General features: G+C 37.6%; 1 protein-coding gene across 1 annotated transcript in view; it reads right to left on the minus strand.

The window, feature by feature from the left end:
- ST8SIA1 (ST8 alpha-N-acetyl-neuraminide alpha-2,8-sialyltransferase 1) overlaps window positions 1-20,528 on the minus strand; it is a 150,229-nt gene that overhangs the window by 94,077 nt on the left and 35,624 nt on the right. Inside the window, exon 2 of the mRNA XM_038577027.1 lies at window positions 3,569-3,713. Coding sequence (XP_038432955.1) covers window positions 3,569-3,713 — 145 coding nt within the window. The remainder of the gene's footprint in view (window positions 1-3,568; window positions 3,714-20,528) is intronic.

The following is a 20,528-nucleotide window of genomic DNA, read 5'->3' on the forward strand; positions in this document are numbered from 1 at the left end:
GGAAATTTATGCTCTTTCTGGGCATGAATACGTTTTAGGTCAAAATAGTATTTATTTAGGTAATATCTACACAGATGGGACCATGCATGCTTAAAAGGGACAGTCTTTGGCAAAGCAGGAAGGAAGTGGGGTCCCAGGGGATGGGAGTACTCTCAAAGTGGAAACACCATCACAATGTCCCCTCCAAACACACACACACACACACACACATACACACACGCATACACATACACACATACTGTATATTCTAGAAAAATCTATGTAAGAGTTAAAATTCAGCCTTTAAGCCTAATAATATTCAACCAATACTTCACCAAAATATATTTATTGAGCCATTTGGAAGTAGCTGCATCAAAATGTCCTGCTTAGTCTCCAATTGTTCAAGCAAGGGCATCCCAGGCAGGACAAAGACAAAGAGGCCTATGCAAACATGAGCAGCTGGAAATGAGTCTCTCTCTCAAGTGGGAAACTGGCACCAGGCTCAATACTGAAAAAATACTCTTGTTCCTCAAAAGCTTACAAGATGGTATTGGGATCAGCAGATATGGACTTTCAGAAAACTATAATATGTAGATATGTAGTTATATAGATAACAGTATATGAAGTAGAATTGAAAAAATTTGATAATAACACTATAGGAAGTTAGGGAGTTCCAAATAAGAAACAACTAATTGAAAGGAAGGAAGGAAGAACTGTAATTAAGGAGATTTGATGTGGCATCTCAAAGCACACTGGCTTTCTATTAGCATCCACCTTGGACCCTCTAGCCTTGATTCAGGACCTGCTAACTGCACAATACACAGAAGATCTTGTATTGCATCTCGGCAACAACCACAGAAGCAAGAAAAAAAAAAAAAAACAGTGGATAAAGGAAGGCAATGGAGTAACAATAATGATGATAGCTAACATATATTGAGCATTTAGGGGAAAAGTGTAGTAAAATTTAAATTAATATATTAAAGTATATAATTTAAAAAGTGATGTGGAATTACACATCTGAGTTAGAGAGTAAGTGATTTGGCATCACTTTGCTGAAATTCAGGGAAAGAAGGGATGCTTCATTCAACCAACAACATTGAGCCTAGCCTGTGAAGCTGCATTTCTGCCTAACACACACAACTTTCTTCCCACAGGAATATGAATGAAGCAGATCAATTAACTGGTAACTCAGCTTCCTGATACCAAAGTAGGAATATTTCACTAAGGCATAATAATGGAGTGAAGAAGGCAAGGTGATATATACCATCTTTTTTATTGTTGCAAACTGATTTTCCAGGATTTCTATAAATTAGTCATTTCAGAATCTCAGTAGAAAAATACACGCATCACTTTAAAAAAATCTATTTGTTGAATTGACTTAGCCCTTTGTCATGACTGTGCACACACACAATGATGTAATGACTTCTGCTTCCTAAGAAAAGGCATTTGCCTTATTATTCAATGATGGTTCCTTGGTCTTGCAACCAGCACAAAGCAGCACAGAATTCACGTGCACACACTTTAAAAAGGAAATGTTTCCTGCTATCTTACTGCTGCAACAGACAGATAAGATGGGAGGCTAGTTTGCACTTCCTTAATCATCTCTTTTCTTCAAATCTATTTGCTAGCACAAAGTTAGAAGTCAGTTGGGATGACTGAAAGCCCTCGTGTATAAAAAGACTATTTTGAATTTCTTTTAAAGTTTTTCTATTTGATGAGCTTTAAAGAAGATTGCTTCCTTATCTCTGCTTCACTTCATAGCAACTTGATATCAGGTTTTGTACATAAAGGATACTGTGATTGGCTTGTTCACCCTCTATTCCATCTTTTTTCTAGCTTCCTGCTAAAGCTTGATTGTTTTAAAAATTGCCTCTCTTGAACTTCTCTGCAACTAATGTTCCAGATGCAAATTAACCTTACCCATTGGATGCGCTTGAGGGAAATGTGGAAGGAGAAGATGAATTAGAACCCATCTTCCTGGCCCTGTTTCTGTTGCAGACAATGGTGACCATGTTAATGGCAATCGCAGCTGGGGCTTTCTAATCTCTTTACCACAGTATGGCAGTAAATTCTTGAACTGAGTAATTCCAGGAGCCACCTCTTGACTCTCACTTCTCCATTCTCCTAATGCTTTTTTAAGTACCTAATTTCCCATGAGAAATATTTTTCTGCTAAAAATACCTAGAAAGATTTCTGCTCTCTACCTTAAACCCTGACTAATGCAATTATATCCTTCATTCCTCAACCCAGAGATGCAATATATGAACCAGGACATTTACATGATGCTTTGTGATTTCAGAGTACATGGGCATGCATTATCTACATTGATCCTGACCACAACTCTGTGAGGTGGGAAGACAGGTACTATTCTCTCCACTGTACGGATGAAAAAGCTGAGTCTCAGAAGACTTAGGTGACTTAGCAAGGCATTTAGTTCGTAAGAAATAGGAAGAAATTCAATCTCACATTTTATTACTCTAGTCATTTCCGTTGACACTGAGAAGCCTCTCAAGAGCAAATGAAGAAGAGAGGAAAACACATGGATGATGGCCATGAATTCAACCTTCTATTTTCCTACTTTAAAAATTAAAAAAAAATTTTTTAACTTATCATTACACACTAAGGCCATTAAGTTCAACTAAAACATCTACAGATGAACTAGCAGAGATGGGCTATTAGAGGGTGTCTTTGGATCTGGTAAAGCCTGTGCCTCTGCTTTATAGGATCTCTCCTTTGAAGACTCATTGCTATTAATATAGATACATGAAAGGTTCAGCTCTATTTTCCAACTCTAACTGTGAATTCTCTTTCTGCATAATCATCTGGCCAAGCCAAGAGTGTCTGGAAGACTTGGAGAGGCCAAGCTTCATTCCTCAACTTCTCCCTAAGGTAATTTCACCTAAGAACCAACCCCTGTCCAACTAGGGCTCCTTAGAAATAACAATTTCTCCATTTTTCCTTTTTGCTGCATATATTTTAGTTAAACATTTGATTTCAATGCTCAGGAAACCAAGAAGAAAAACCTTAAGTAAATAAGGCTTGATTTAGACCACTTCAAAAGTGGTGAAATTCTTTCTCTCCATATCCTCTACTCCTCCACTTCAGAACAGTGTCTAACCACAAGGTTAAGATCCAACAGCTCTAAGAAGCAAACTTTGGACCATATGGTCCCCAGTCCTCGAGAGCAAGACCAGTTCTAAGAAAACATTCCAGTGTTGCAAATAGGCAAGATCATTCCACAGCCAACCTTGAAACACTAGAATTCCACAATTCCTGACCTTGCTTCCTTCTCTGCTTGCTTCCTTTAGTCTTTTATGACTCAAATCAGAAGGGCTAGGAAAACCATTACTCTGTAACAGCCTAATTCTGCCCTTGCATGGAAATGTTATGTGATTTCTTCACCAAAAATGGTGAAAGCTACCACAAAAAAAAAAAAAAAAAAAAAAACACATTTATAATGAAGAAAAGAAGAAAGGAGATGAAAAAAAAAAAAGAGATCCGATTAGTTAGGCAAACTCAATTATCTTTTCCCTATGGTATTAAGACATATAAGAAACTATATTGAAAGGCAACAACAAACTATACTAACCTGGGGGAAGAGAGAATAAGTTGAATTGTCAATGGTGAATGAGTATAAAAACTCCCCATCATACCACATGCTTTTCCCCATGGGGGAATTCAATTTAGTCATAGCAAAGAGATGGGCGGGGTCACAGCAGTCTTCCATCTGTTTCCTAGGAGAGAAAATAGAGAGAGAAAAGAACAGCAGGTTAAGTGAGCGGCAGACTCATTCACTTGTCATTCCCACCGACGTGCAGCCTTACCTCACTGCCAGCTCACAAAAGCATCTGTGTCTCCAGGGTGATTAGACTACTATTAATTCACTCTTCCAGCCATCAAAATGCAAGACTGGAATATTTCATAATAAAAAAAAGTTTAAGAAAAAATACATTAGCTCTCAGATGCAGCTAAAATATGTCTGATGGCAAAAATGATGATTATAACTGCAGATTTGTTGATGGACTTCAATATCCAGGTCCAGAAAAGATTTGGAGGGTCTTTCAGAGACAGCTGAGCTATGCAGCTGCAGCAGAACTGTATCTTTTGGCGATTTAACAGTCATGGGGTTAGGTTCAGTGACAAGGCACTTTACATGAGCTGTATGAAGTAGGGGATGCACAGAGTCGCCCAAAAGAAGGCACACTCCCCCAAATTGGGGACAAAATTAAAGAACAATGCCTGGGGAAAATCCTTTTAAATAGAAACGGAATGCGATGAGTGATGTGATTTCAAACACTGGCAAAGCCATCTGCCTTCTAACTGGTAAATCCCGTGGGCCTTTTTGGCTCTGGGGACAGTTCAGCACCTTGACCCTTGAGAAAGGATCCCCACTCCTTTAGCATCAGAAACACCAGGGCTCCTTATGGCCTCACTCTTCCGGGCCAGTTCGCAGGCTGCTTGCCCCTCCAATGGAAGAAGCCCTGTTACTATTCTACAAGCCAATATTTACATTCTTCTCTATTTAAAAACCTGTCAGAAACCAACTCTGTTTACTCCCTGCCCTGTCATGAGGAAAAGATCTTATTCCCCGGCTCTACCTTTAGAAGGACAAATAAAACAAACTGCTAACATAAACCACTTCTGAGTGGTGCCTCCACACAGACTGGCTTGCTCAGAAATCTTTGGCTACCATGGTGCAGAAGCTTAGAGCTGAAAGAGGAAGGTAAGGTGGAGTACTTGGGTTCAAATCCTGGCTCTGCCACCTACTAACCCCAGAACTGGGGAACATCCCAGGTCCACAACCAGCCTCAGAGATTGTTTTTGAGAATTCACCGAAAATGTCCAGGGGGCACACACAGTATAATTTCAATACATGTCATTATTACACAGCCCTAACTTCACTGTAGAAATGAACACGCTGAGTCAATGTCCCAGGCTGAGGAGGCCTGGGGGGCCTCTGGCACTCTCCACACCATATGTTGCTATTTCCAGTGCTCTTTGGTTGGCTTCCTCTTTATAAGAGTTTCCACAGAAAGGACGGGGCGGGGGGGGCCAGGAAGAAAGCCTTCATCTTATCATAGTTGCTAGAATTTGTGGGGGACCCGGATGGCTCAGTTGATTAGCATCTGACTCTTGATCTCAGCTCAGGTCTTGATCCCAAGGTCATGAGTTCAAAAGCCCTGCATGGAGCTCACTTAAAAAAATAACAGTAAGTTACTAGAATTTGTGTCACTTCCTGCTCTGACATCATCATTCCATTTCTCACCAGCTGTGCCTCTTTCCTCTCCTCCTCCATCTTCATTAATTCTTATCAATGTTTCATCACCCAAAAGACGGCCTGAAATGGAGACAATCAAGTTGCATGGTGACTTGCCTACATTTTGTCAAAAGAGTAACGATGGACACCATATCCCGTCAACATATAATTAGACATGGCTCAAGACTTATCTTTGAAAATAAGGAGAATTATCATAGGCATGACTCTCAACTAAATTTTTGAGCCCCTATTACAGATCTACTGATATTTTACCACTTTAATTTTTACCTTTCTCTGCCTGGAAGGAATGCTTTGTAAACAACAGCCAAGCACTTGCAATGTACCTGGTGCCTTTATAGATATTTTTCCACTTCATCCTCACAGTGAATGACCTTGGAGCTAAATAGCTTTAAGATTCTTTTTTCAGGAACTTATCATGGGTCACATAACTAGTGAAGTGGCAAGGCATGGCTTTGCTCCCAGTTTTCAGTTTTTGAATTTTTTTTAATCTCATGTCTAGTACTTCCAACTAGACCATAGCTCTCACCTCCAAACCAAGCTAAACTTGCCATTCAGTACAAAATACTACTGGAAATTCAGAGGAAAGTTTGGCCACAGCCATATAATAATAACACCTCATTTTGTCTAGAGTCTGACAGCTTATCCCTTTCACATTGGTTTCCTCTTTTCATCCTCAAAAAAACTAAGACAGAGTTACATGATCATAAACTTCTAATGAAACTGAAGCTCAGGCCAAGAGACTTGTTCAAGTTCATTAGGTTAATAAATATTTGCTTAATTATTAACGAAATGTGTCTTAGATGGACTCAAATTTGCATTTCCTACAGCACCACCATGATCGGAGCAATCATATCTTTAGTGGGAAAACTATTTTGTTTTAAGATTTTATTTATTTATCTCAGATAGAGACAGACAGAGAGAGCACAAGTGGGGAGGAGGGTCAGAGGGAGAAGGAGAAACAGACTCCCCAATGAGCAGGAAGGCCAATATGGGGCTGGATCCCAGGACCCTGAAATCATGACCTGAGCCAAAGGCAGATGCCCAACCGACTGATCCATCCAGGTGCCCAGGAATATTCAACAGAAAATGAAAGTGTCACATGTGTACAAAATATTTTTAAAAATCCAAGAGCTATAGCAAATTTGTAAGAATCATATCACCATTTGCAATATGGGAATGGTTTTCCTATCATGAACTCTCAAATCTTTCCCTCCATCCACAATGCCTCCCCATCATCCCTTGCCATGCCCCTCTCTGGAAGGTGGCCAAAAAGGGATCACAGTGTGAGGTATGTGCACTTCCCAGGCCTAAGAGAGTGCCACTAGCTCACCAGCAACACTGGCTGCAGGAGCAGCCACAGCAACAACAGTGGTAGGAATAGCACTGCCAGCAGTAATAACAGTAGCCATAGCAGAAGTAGTCGTCATGATTTTTACAGAGTTCTCACCTAACACTGTGTTAAGTACTTGGGATATAAATTAAATTAAGGGACACCTGGGTGGCTCAGCGGTTGAGCATCTGCCTTTGGCTCAGGGTGATCCCAGGGTAAAGGATCAAGTTCCGTTCCGCATCAGACTCCCTGCAGGGAGCCTGCTTCTCCCTCTGCCTATGTCTCTGTCTGTCTGTCTCTCTCTCTCTCTCTCTCTGTGTCTCTCATGAATAAATAAATAAAATATTTTTTAAAAATTAAATTAAAACCCAGACCTGTCTTCAGAAAATATGCTCAAGAGGTGGGCAACCAATAAGCAAGTCACTACTCCTGAATGCAGGAGAATGTGACCAGCACTGCTACAGATGTGCACAGACAGCTGTGGTTGCTCAGAAAGAGGACCCTCCAGGGGTCACCCTCCAGGTTCCAGGAAGGATTTCCTGCTCTGATAATTGCACTCTGGGAGGAAGAAAAAGGAAGCAAGTTATCTGAGGCAGGGAAGCTGCTCCAGAGGTATGAGACAGCAAGAGGCATTCCTTCATCAGAGTACACAACACAAATATTAAGTCTGTAATCTGTCTAAGAAACAGTTGACAGTTGAATATTGAATTTTGCCTCCATCCAACCTGCCAGTGATCCCAAAGAGAAGACGCACACCAGCTCTTAGCATTTTTAATCAATTGGGTCCCCAATCCCTTTCTCATGCTTTGCACTGATGCGCTGTATTATTTGCTTCTGTTTTGCAGCAGACAATAAAATCACAGGGTTATAAAAGCAAAAGTAAATCTATTTCTATGTTCAAGTTTAAATTTGCAGATTATTCAGTTTCAGAGTAGTGCAAATTGAGTAGTGGAGCCAAAATGTAAATGCTTTTTATTATTCCAATTCCAGCTTTAGCAGAACTCATATCAAATGATGCTATAGTTGCATCATGAAGGTAAATATGAAGCCTGGGAGCCACTAGCCAAAAACTCACTCAGGTTCTCATCCCCTTCTAATGAAAGCCATGCATATCAACTAAGCTAAGAGAACCACCTTCACTGATTAGCGTCTATCAACAAAGAAGACTAAGGTTCTGGGGAAACTAAGCAGGTAAATCAGGGTGAAAACCCACCCACTCAAGTAATAATGCCCTGTATCAAAATGAACCTTGCTCTAAGACTCTCTCAGATGCCATGTTCCACACTTTGGTCACCAGAGATGAAGAGAATTGGGAGGCTGTCACTCCAATGACTATCCTGTATTGGGCCCCATCCAAGGAATGACTAAACTTGAGAAACTAGGGGTGAAAGAAGGTTCTACTGCTGTTTCATGTTTGGCCAAAATCTGCTGTTCTATCTCAGCTTTATACTCAGCTACTAGAAGGCTGAGAAGTCAAGTAGCCAAACATTAATTCAACGCCATTTCTGCATCTCTGAATATGTGTGTGACAAGTGCTCATGTAAACATTTACATCACCATCATATCTAAACAGGGTATTAATGCAAGCAACACACACAAGGAGGGTTGCTGGAGTTTATGGTTTGTAACTAAATATGCAACTCAAAACTCTGATGTCAGCACAGGGAATATAAATGGCATTGTATGGTGACAGAAGATAGCTACACTTGTGATAGCCACAGCATAACATGTAGAGTTGCTGAATCCCTATCTTGTACACCTGAAACTAATATGATGTAACATTGTATGTCAACTCTTCTCAAATAAAAAAAACAAAAACAAAATAAAATTCTGATGAGCAGTTTAGAGAAGTAACCAGAGTGAAAAATCCCTTTAGCTGCCTTATATATTGAAATTCTATTAGCCAGATGAGTTTAAATGTATCTTTGTAAGAAAAAAATGCTGATAATAAGTTTATCATGAAATGTATTAATTTTATGTACTTTTTAATCATGAAGAATTATTGACTACATAGGAGAACAAATTGTCAGTGAAAGGATATGTGAAGAGAAGAGTATGTTTGGAAGATAGCTTTAGGAAAAATACTATGCCATTTTTTCTGCCAACAAATATTGATGAAATCTTAAATAATAATGTAAAGCAGAATAGTAGGGTTGAGATTACATAATAATCCAAATCTTTATAGAATTAGTTGATGTGCTAGCATTCAAAATATTTTTTTTAAGATTTTATTTTATTTACTCATGAGAGATACAGAGCGAGAGAGAGAGAGGCAGAGACACAGGCAGAGGGAGAAGCAGGCTCCATGCAGGGAGTACTAAACCGCTGTGCCACCAGGGCTGCCCTAGTATTCAAAATATTAAACAAGCTAACCTTTAAGAAATATATGTAATTTTCAGTTACTTAATCCCATTTAGACAATGAATCATTCAAGAAAAAAAGTCCTAGCTGGAAACTCTTTGTATCTTATCATGAGGAATTAAATGTCAAATTTGTCCCCAAAAAAATTCCATGAGAAAGAAAAACTCCAAAAACCAACATCATGGGAAATCATCATGACCCAGTCATATTAGAATTCTTCATGTCCCTCTGACCTGCTTTCCTCTTCTCTACAGCACTTTAACACTATTTATATGCTGTATGTTTAAAGTTTTGCCTATTATCTGTCTCCCCAAGTCCCAGAATGTAAACTCCATGAGGAGAGAGACTTTGTCTTCGAGTCACTGTTGTACCCCATCTCCTGAAATGATGGCTAATAACACTACACAGGTCCTTAATAAATATTGATTGGATGTATAAATAACAAGTAAGAAGAAAAGAAGAGAATGTTAAGGAAACAAGAGAATCTCAATGCACATTTGGTTCTCACTAACCAAACTTCAAACTGAAGTCAATTCCTTATGGTTTTAGTCTATGGAGACCAAAAAACCAAAAGCTTGTCAAAATAATTGCTGTAGACTGGTAAACATTTCTCAGTAATAACAGGCCCAAGATTTCTGAGATTTGCTGAGTGGTGAATCCCAAGTTCCATACACTGTGTACTAAACATTAGTCTGATTGAAGTAATTTTCCCTTGGGGACCACAGCATAGGGACCACAGGAACAGCCCACCAATTGATGGTGCTGATAAAATCTGTTTCCTTCATCATACAGACAAACTTTCAAAATTTGATTTTTAAGACATTTGATAAGGTTTCAGATCTAATCTGGTCTTCAAAAAGTTCTTTCCATTCTAGTGATATCTGACTTCAGTCAATTATTGATTGTAATGTCTGGCTTTTGACCAAAAATGTATCTAATGCATTTCCTCCAGACAGCTAAATCAATGGTCCTTATTGTAAACTGTCCTGAATCGAATTCCTAAAATTCCTGTTAGACTATTATATGCTAACCCTTTGAGCTAGTGTCACAGAGCCTCAGATTCATGTTTGAAAATGTGCCCAAGTTCCACATCGGAGGATGGCTTTGAAAGTGAGATTTTATATATAAATATAGATATGTATATATAAAAATATAGATATGTATATATAAATATACATTTATACACACACACAGAGAGAGAGAGAGAGAGAGGGAGGGAAGGAGGGAGGGAGAGGAGAGGGGTGGAGAGAACACACTTAAGCACATATCATGGTTTCAACAAGTATTCATTTCACTCTGCCTCATAGTTAGGAACCATAATACTTGGCTTGCCTCACACAATCCTAAGTTATGGTTGCTCTCCAAATATAATTCTTTTTTTCCAGATATAATTATTAATAGTCAACTCCCTTCCATTCCTTTTTTTTTTTCTACCTTCCATTCCTAAACATGTCCCTATTTGGATGATTTTAAATTATATGTTCACTCTATTAAGACAAGAGCCTTAACAGCATCAAATAAAAGAGAGCTTTTCTTTAGGTGAAGAACCTGGTGGCCTACAGAGAAATCTGAGATATTTCTTATTCTAAGTAAGTAAATGGCAGATTTCACAAAGATTATGGAAGACAGGGCTGGAGCCATAATAGTTATTTTTCCTGTTAACTTAAAGGAATCTTTATCTTAAATTATCAGTTTTGAAGCAAGTTTAAAAGTCAGGACTTGGGGATCCCTGGGTGGCTCAGTGGTTTAGCGCCTGCCTTCTGCCCAGGGCATGATCCTGGAGTCCCGAGATCGAGTCCCACATCGGGCTCCCTGCATGGGGCCTGCTTCTCCCTCTGCCTGTGTCTCTGCCTCTCTCTCTCTCTCTCTCTCTCTCTCTGTCTCTCATGAATAAGTAAAATCTTTAAAAATAAAAAATAAAAAATAAAAGTCAGTAATCACCATGATGAGTGTCCAGGATATAGAACAAAAATTTGTAGCAGTTGCTCTGAACAAGCAGCAGAGCCCTGCCCATGGCAGAAAAGGAAGCAAATGGTGACAGCCCCCGTTCTGGGACAAAGGCAATAATTTCTGTTCACGGTATAGACCCCTGTAGTAGCTTACATCATTGACCTAAGAGATGCAAAGTACACACTCAGTAGAGGGTAGAGATTTGTATTCATCTTATGGTTCTGAAAAATTGTCTTAAATTGTGTGGAGGAGAAATACTTTCATTAGATTACTGGTTAAAATACTGTTTTCTACAGATACAATAAAAAGTCTCTTCAAAGATTAATCTTCTAGATAATTTGCCAGGATGACAAAAACAGAAAAACAGCTCTTGTGTATCACTTAAGACAGCAAATAATCTTTTATTTAGCAGCATTTTATTCTTTACATTTGAAATGACTGCATAATAAAGGAAAAGTGTTCCAAAGAAAGGTAGATTACTGCCATGTGTAATTTGCATTTCTCTAAAATAGGACGAGTAGACTTAAAGGAGGAACTTTTGGAACATAAATATTTCAAGGGTAATACATATCTGTTTTGTAATGTACCTAATATCATTATTTGAATTAAAACACGTAAACTTTTTCCAGGAAGGATTTCAATGAATCATTTTCTTCAGTCTTCCTATTCATGCTTACTTGTCTGTATAACTAGAAAGATTCTATTATCCTTTGAGAATCACCTATTTGCTATTTTGGTAACAGGAAGTAACTGGGCTCCTTTGGATGGCAATCATTACTTGATTCACTCAACAAATATTTATTGAGCACTTTCTCTGTGCCCAGGGTAATTCTAGGTGTTAGGGACAGATTGGGGAAGGGGGACAGGGAATATCTTGCCCTCTTAAATTCTTTTTTTTCTTCTTAAAGATTCTACTTATTTATTCATGAGAGACACAGAGAGAGAGGCAAAAACACAGGCAGAAGGAGGAGCAGGCTCCCTGCGAGGAGCCCAAAGCAGGACTTGATCCTAGGACCCCGGGATCACTCCCTGAGCTGAAGGCAGATGCTCAACCACTGAGCCACTGAGGTGCCCCTGCTCTCTTAAATTCTAATGGAGAAGCCAGACAAACAAGATAAAATATGTCGCTTTGGGGCAGGGGATGCAGCTTTCAACAGGGAGCTAAGTAAATCCTGACTGTGTAAATGGACAACTGAGTAAAGACCAGAGAGGTAAGCATGTAAGCCGTAGGATATCTGGGAAAAGGGTGTTCAGGTAGAGCCAACGGCAAGTGCAAAGGCCTTATGTTCAAAAAGCATGGAGGAAACCAGTGAAGCTCTAATAAAGAGAGCATGGGGCAGGCATGTCAGGGGGAGAGGATCACATAAGGTTGTGTACATGTGGATTTTACCTGCACCACCAACCTCCTTGTGGCATCAAGCACAGTTCCTCCAGAATAAATTCAATTCCAAAATCATACAAAGACATTAGGATTTTGCTGAAGTTGTAATGGAGGGGGCAGGGTCACCATACCACAGAAACTTCCTAAATCTTCCAGTGGATGCCTGTCTCTCCCCATTCTTTCCTCTCACCAGCCCCCAGCTGTCCTCTCTCCTCTCTCCACATCACATCTCTCTTTTATCCAGAGCAATTTCACCCACTGGCTCTCCAATTTTCACTCCCTTTCTAATCACTTACTGTCATTCTTAAGTATGAGAAAACCATTATACATACTCTTTTTGGAGTTTCTTCCCCTTTTGAAAAATGTAGGAATTTGAAAGACAAAAAAATGTCGTCCTATATATGTAATCATATAAATAAAATTATTTTGGGACATCTGGGTGGCTGAGCAGTTAAGCGTCTGCTTTCAGATAATGGTGTGATCCTGTAGTCCCTGGATCGAGTCCCACATCGGGCTCCCTGCATGGAGCCTGCTTGTCCCTCTGTCTGTGTCTCTGCCTCTCTCTCTCTCTCTGCCTCTCTCTCTCTGCCTCTCTCTCTCTCTCTGTGCCTCTCATGAATAAATAAATAAAATCTTTAAAAAAAAAACAAAAAATAAAATTATTTATCTCTTAGTCCATTAGGATTATGGCAAAATAGGTAAATGGATATGTGCCAAATTTGGACTGTATTTTTCAGTGGCCTGAAATCTAAAAGGAGGCATGCAATGAATTTATTTTTGCAGGTTTGGGTAGGAGCATAGGAAAGGGCAGGTGGGTCCACTCAGGATGGTAGCTGAGCAGTTGTCCAAGAGAACATGGAGTTCTCAAAATAAGGTTCAGATCAGAGCCACCAGTCCAGGCATAAACTCCCATACTCCATTGAGTTTTAAACTTGCTCGAATAGAGGCACCTGGGTGGCTCAGTCGATTAAGCGTCTGCCTTCAGCTCAGGTCATGATCTTAGGGTACTGGGACTGAGCCCCGCCTCAGGCTCCCTCCTCAGTCAGGAGTCTGTTTGTCCTTCTTCCTCTGCCCATCCCCAATGCTCGTGCTCTCTCTCTCTCTCTCAAATAAATAAATAAAATCTTAAATCTTTAAAAATAATAATAAACTTTAATATTAATAATTATAATAATTAATATATAATATTCATATATAAATAATATAATAATAAATAATAAACTTGTCCAAATGGCAAATGCTCCAAATTACAAATTACACTGATTTATAATTGGGTTGTTTCTCCAATGTACAGGTTTACACAGCAGGATGGAATGCAGCAGGGACTTCTTTATGTAACGATGGTCAACGGTGCACCTCAACTGTACTAGGGAGCCAGACGTTGTGTATTAAATATAAGAACTCTATTCAGAAACATCTTTTCTAGGACACCTGCATGACTCAGTGGTTGAGCGTCTACCTTTGGCTCAGGTCGTGATCAAGGTCCTGGGATCAAGTCCTGGGATCAAGGTCCTGGGATCAAGTCTCACATCAGGCTCCCCAGAGGGCACCTGCTTTTCCCTCTGCCTATGTCTCAGTCTCTCTCTCTGTGTCTCTTATGAATAAATAAATAAAATCTTTAAAAAAAAGAAACATCTTTTCTTGTTCTAATAACAGTTAAGTCTGAAACTATTTCTGTGAAAGATGAGCAGACGTTATAGGAAGGCAAAGCAAATGAAAAGGAAGAAGCAAGAGCAATAGAAACTGCATTATGGGTTTTCCAAATTATACAGATTTTTCTAAGTTGGGGAACTGAATCGACAAACATTAAGATAGTGAAGGGAGTGGTAAATTCTAGAGGGTGAAGTTCAGGAGTCAAGCTCCCTGAACATACCTCAGCTCTACTTCCTACCACCTGCAGGACTGCACCATTTGTCCTGAAATTTTTCCAGACCATAATTGTCTCTTTTATGAGTTAAGGTACACACTTCTGTTATTCCTGTGAGTAACTGGTCCAGTATTTGAAGAAATTCAAATTTTCTGAAAAAAAAAATTTGGCTTTGTGCTGTGACCCATTTCCACAGGATGGAAGTTCATGTAACAACATGAACCAGGGATTCTCAATTTTCTTAACAGAATATTAACTGTGCCACCTGCTCCTCTAAAACACATGGGTCTCTCTTTACTCAGCACAAAATAAACAGCATTTTTTCAGCATTTCAGGTTGTCAGCAACCTTTGACTGTCATCTAGTTCCCATTAAATGTGTGGTTAAAGGAACAGATATTTGGGAGAGATGATAGGATGTGTTATTTTCTACTAGAGCTAGATTCTTTCTCTATATCAAGTCAAGTGATGAGTAAGTCGGCTATTCAAGTTACATAAAGCAACTATTTTCAAATATCCACCCTATAAACTTTCATAGATGGGGACAGATATATTTTCCAGGTCAAATGTGTCAACTTAGCTTACCACCAATATACTGTGAAAACAATCAGGTAGGCATTTTCATCACATCCACCCATTATCTCTCACCTTGTTGGTATGCTCATTACATTGGTACTTAGCTTTGAATTGTTTTGTGAATATCATTGACCCCCATCATGACAGAAAAGAACAGAGGTATTGAGAGTGTTGACGACAACAATTCAGGAGAAGCGTAGGCTTGGAAATGGAAACAGATAATTTTTTAAAACTGAAAGCGTTGAGAAAATAAAGGACATTACAAGTATAGATGAAATGAGTCATTTGAAAAAGAGTGAAAAAAGAAACAATTGGCAAAAAAAGAAAGAAAATAATAGATGAACTGGAATTTTTTTTTTTTTTTTTTTTTTTTTTTAGTTTGTGGATAAAGGATAAGCAGAGTCTGAAAATTAGAGACCAGATAAATGTACTATGATATATTCAGGGCTTAGGAGTTAACAAGACTGCATACAATTGGAGAAGTCAGAAATGATTGAGTTTATTGCCAAAGAAAAAGCACAGATGCCAAATGTCTATTAACCCAATGACAGTTTAGGGTAATGGTAGGGCATTCTGAAAAAATTTAAAGGCAATGGTTCAACTACTGCTGATGAAAATGTGCTGCAAGCCAGGGATGCTTGCCTATGTTCAAGACCACCCTGAATGTGCCCATTAAGGACAAGGGCAAGTATTGAGGGATGACTTGCTAAGGAATCATGAGATCATGAAGGAAATGGCTTAGTTGCCTCAAAGTCCTTCAATGAATACAAAACCTAACCATTTGGAGAAAATATACCAAATTGGCTATTAAACAAAAAGCAAAAGGACAAACCCACATGCCATTTGGTAGAAATGTATTGGGGGACAAAAGGTGAAAAATCGGTAATTTTCAATTTACACTTTTGGAATTATAGCCTATGCAAAAATTGAGAAGTCTCTGAATTAACTAATCATCCTATAGAAATGTCTTCACCAAGTTACGTTACAAAGTTATGCTTTTTTTGAAGGTCAGTATAAGAAAGAGCTACATTAAGAATAGCATTTAATTTTCTATAAAACTGAAGTTGAAGGTAATGTCTATTATGTTTCGGTGGTTTTGTTTATCTACATAACTTCTTCCTTGAATTTGGTGTCAGGAAGATTGTTTTCTAATTATATAAAAATGTATGCTTCCACTTTAGCAAACAATGAGAGTTATTTTGACCCATTAAGTGGTACTTTGGCCTGAGTCATCAGAAAGTTCAGAAGTAAATACTGTATAGTTATAAGACTAAGTCTCACCTCCATGGACTGCCATCTCTCTCCTCTTTATGAGTGGTTGCTTTTGAAATGTTAGTATACCATTTTTTAAATTTTAGAAATTTATGACTTTAAACTATTAATTTTAGAAATTTTCAAAAATAAAATTAGAAAAACAGGCAAAAATAATTTATCACAGATAATCTCTCCAGAGATAACCACTGTTAATAGATGCATTTTTCCTATGAATTAATTCAACTCTTCCGTTAGTAAATATTCAACAAATATTTATTTAGTACCTAGTATGTGTCAGATACAATTCTAGAGATTCAAGATACTAAACAAGATACAGCAGCACTAAACAAGATGGGCTCAGTGTTTGCTTTCTTAAAATGGAAACTTAATCTATTTACAGTTTACTGATGCTACAAACAACTCTATTATAAACATAGATTTGTGAATACACCCACGATTGTTTTCCTGGGATAAATTTTTTAAAGTATTTACTGAATTAAAAGATATATACTCTAGGGTCCCCTTGCCTCAAAAAATATATACCATCTTTAAATTTTTTTATATTTAGCAAAGCAAAATATACAGAGTGTAAAGTACCCTACAGCAACAAAAATAAAAGTTCTCTTTCATATTCCTTATCTCTGTCTAGATCAAAAAGGCAATAGTTTTCACATTTTGATTATCATTCAAATACTGATGGTTTTATTTTCCAATTTTTTGTACTATCTATTGACTTACTATTATGGAAGATGAAGATATCACTTTCTAATCCTACTCCAAACAGACATACACAGACTTTCTTCACCTCATATTCCCCACAGAATTACATAAAAACATTTAGTTAAAGCAATATTATTATACTAGTAAGGGTCTCTAAGTATAATTTAAGAGCTGAGTCAGAAAAAAATAAAAGAGCTGAGTCAGGCAGTATATACTATCATTCTATATTCTCTCTTGTGGGTTTTTTAAAATATGCTCTTCCTGGGGCTAGTTATTGCCTAACTTTTTTCATTTGCTTCATGTATTATGTACCTTTCAATAACTCCCCTTCTAATTCCTCAAAGACCTATAACATTTTCTCAATGTGGTCAAATACATCAGGAAATCAATCCACTCATTTTTTTTTCTGGGAAACATCTCTTCTGGAGCCTCTGTCCCACTCTAATTTGGGCTGTTTCCTCTCTAACTTCGATAAATACCTGTCATTTTGGGAATTGCTTTCACATCTCTACTGCCTTGAATTACCCAGTCCCCTCTATCCATTTTTTTCCCTTTGTTGTTACTTCATTATTGTGGTATAACATATACTTTAGTTACTTCTTGAGAAAGGGTGAAAACAAAATACATTTTGTGAGCCCTTGAATATTGAAAACACTTCTTAGTTTGGCTGGATACAAAATCCTGGTTCAGAAACAAATTTTTTTCAGACTTGAAGGTTATTATCCATTGCTACCTAGTTTCCAGCGTTTTACCTGAGAAATCTAGCATCACTCACATCTAATCATTTTATTGTAATCATTTTGCATCTTGGAAGTTCTTAAGATCTTAAACAAGGGATTTTGAAATTTCACCATAATATGCTTTAATAGGTCTTTTTGCATTCAATTGCTGGACACTTGGTGGTCCCTTCCAACCAGGAAATAGGTCCTTCTGATCTGAAACCAGCTTTCTATTATTTCTTTAATAACTTCTACCCTCTTTTTTTTATATATTTATCTTCCTGGAATTCCTATATTCCAGATTTCTCATCTTTTTTTTTTCTATTTTCTACTTTTTTATTTTTCTTTTCTATTTTTATGGAAATGATTTCCTTAACATTATCTTACAAATCCATCTATTGACTTTCTAATTCCCACTACCATATTTTTAATATGAAAAAGTTCTTCTCTATCTTCAAAAAGTTTTATTTCATAGCTTTCTAGTGTTTGTGAATGCAATGTATTTGTGTGTGTGTGTGTGTGTATGAGAGTCACAGCTAGAACATTTTTTATGTGTTCTTTTGATTCCTGCATTGTCTGCTTGGTGTATGTTTTTTTCTATTTGTTCTCTTTCATGTTAGAGGCTTTCTAGAAATATTTATAGATCCATAGCTGCTTGTTTACATTTAAGAATGAGGTACTAAACAACTATATGAAAGTTCTTTATCCTTGGGTAGTGACTACCAACTCCTAGGCCTCATCAGCGTGATCCACCAGGGATCCAGACATTTCATGGGGATTTCCCCAAATGTCAGTATCTACAGCATCTTCTCTCACACTAGTCAGTTTCCCCAGAGAGGAACTTCCCAACTTCTTGATAAGATATAAGCCTAGTTGATAATTCTGGGAGCTAAGTGAGAAGGTGAGGCTGAGGCCTCTGCATAACACAACCTTTCTCTTCCTCTTAATTCCCCTGTATTCATCTGATATCCCACATCTTAGAGTCTGTTTCATTCCTAGCCTTCTAGCAGATGTGCAAGGGCAATTTCTTGTGTTTTTGGGTAAGGGGAGATCTGGAGCACTTCCAACCAATCTTTCTATTTTTAGTGTCATCAGCAGTCACCTCTAATTGCTGAATCTTTTGAGAATTCTGCAACATGAACTGGCTTCCTTCTTGCTGGCTTCTCCAGCTGCAAGCACTCAAGTTTTAGATTTCTGTACTCTCCTGGTCAGATATCACTGAGCCATCTGCTTTTCATCTCCTAAAATTTTGTTGATGTCTTTTCTCTGCTATTGTCTCCTCTTCCATTCTCTTCATTTTTACAAGTTTATTCCTATTTATATCCCTCTCTTATAATTTTATTAGTCTTTCAAGAGGGGTCAGGAAATCAGAAGCCAGGCAGTATTATCCTTTCAAGTTTAACTTCTTTAACTGTGATTTTTCAATAATGTTTTCTGATTTTAAAACATATGCATGATACCAGAATAATTTTGATGGTGATTGCTTTAAAGAAATGGAAATGGGGTTTTAGGATATGTGGGGACTTTTACTTTTCTTTTTTTCTTTCTTTTTTTTTTTTTTTTTTTACTTTTCATCTTATTTGTTTCTGTACCTTTTTAGTGCTGTGAACTTGTATTACCTTATCGTTTTAAATCTGATTTTTAAGAGTTACTAAAAATAAAAAGTAATATGACCAGTAAAGAAAATCTGGAATATATTAAAAAGGGGTAAAGAAGAAATCAGAAGTTAAAAAATAATACAATCACATAGAGAAAAATATGATTAATTTGATTTTTCTCTCTGATTGTGACATTATATTCTCAGGATTTCTTCAAAATTTATATAGATTAACCAGCTAATTATCTCTGCTCTCCAGCATCTTCAAGTCTCCTTTTTCTTCTCTTTCACAGAGGTATAATTGACATACAATATTTTATTAGTTTCAGTTGTAAAACATAGTAATTCGAGATTCATATACGTTGTGAAATGATCAACATAGTAAGTCTAGTTACCATCTGTCACACATACAGAGTTAATACAATATTATTGACTATATTCCCTATGCTCTACATTATATTCCCATGGCTTATTTATTTTTTATCTATAAATTTGTACTTCTTGATCCCTTTCACCTATTTTACAATCCTACCTCAAACTACCCTACACTCTGGCAACCACCAATCTGTTCTCTGCATCTACAAGTCTAGGTTTGGTTTGGTTTCTTTATTTCTACATATAAGTGATATTGTGCAGTATTGTGCAACTTTTCTGTGTCTGACTTATTTCACTTAGCATATACCCTCAAGGTCCACCAGGTTGTCACAAATGGCAAAATTTCATGTTTTATGGTTGAGTTGTATTCCATTGTAAATATATACTACATCTTCTTTATCTACTCATTCACCAATGGACACTTAAGTTATTTCCATATCTTGGCTATTGTGAATACTGCTGCAATGCACAAAGGAGTGCATTTTGAATTAGCGTTTTCATTTCTTCCAATAGATACTCAGTAGTAAAACTTCTAGAACATATTATAGTTCAATTTTTAAAGGAACCTCCAGATCATTATCCATAGTGTCTACATCAATTTACATTCCCACTAACAGTGCATGAAGGTTCCCTTTTCTCTACATCCTCACCAACACTTGTTATTGCTTGTCTTCTTGACAATAGCCATTCTGACAAATGTAAGGTCATAGCTCATTATAGTTTGATTTGCATTTCCCTGATGATTAGTGATACTAAGCATCTTTTCTTTTTTTATTTTAAAGATTTGTTTATTTATTTATGAGACACAGAGAGAGAGAGGTAGAGACATGGACAGAGGGAGAAGCAGGCTCCCTGCAGGAGCCCAATGTGCGACACAATCCCGGAACTCCAGGATCATGATTTGAGCCAAGGCAGACGCTCAATCCCTGAGCCACCCAGGCATCCCACTAAGCATATTTTCATGTGCCCATTGCCCATTGGTATATATTCTTTGGAAAAATGTTTATTCAAGTCCTCTACCTCTTTTAAAAATCAGGTTATTTTGTTTTGTTTTGTTTACTGAGTTGTATGCATTTGTCATATATTTCGGATACTCACACTTGTTAGATATGTGATTTGCAAATATCTTCATTTTGATGATGG

Source organism: Canis lupus, chromosome 27, assembly GCF_011100685.1.
Source record: "Canis lupus familiaris isolate Mischka breed German Shepherd chromosome 27, alternate assembly UU_Cfam_GSD_1.0, whole genome shotgun sequence".
NCBI classification, from domain to species: domain Eukaryota; kingdom Metazoa; phylum Chordata; class Mammalia; order Carnivora; family Canidae; genus Canis; species Canis lupus.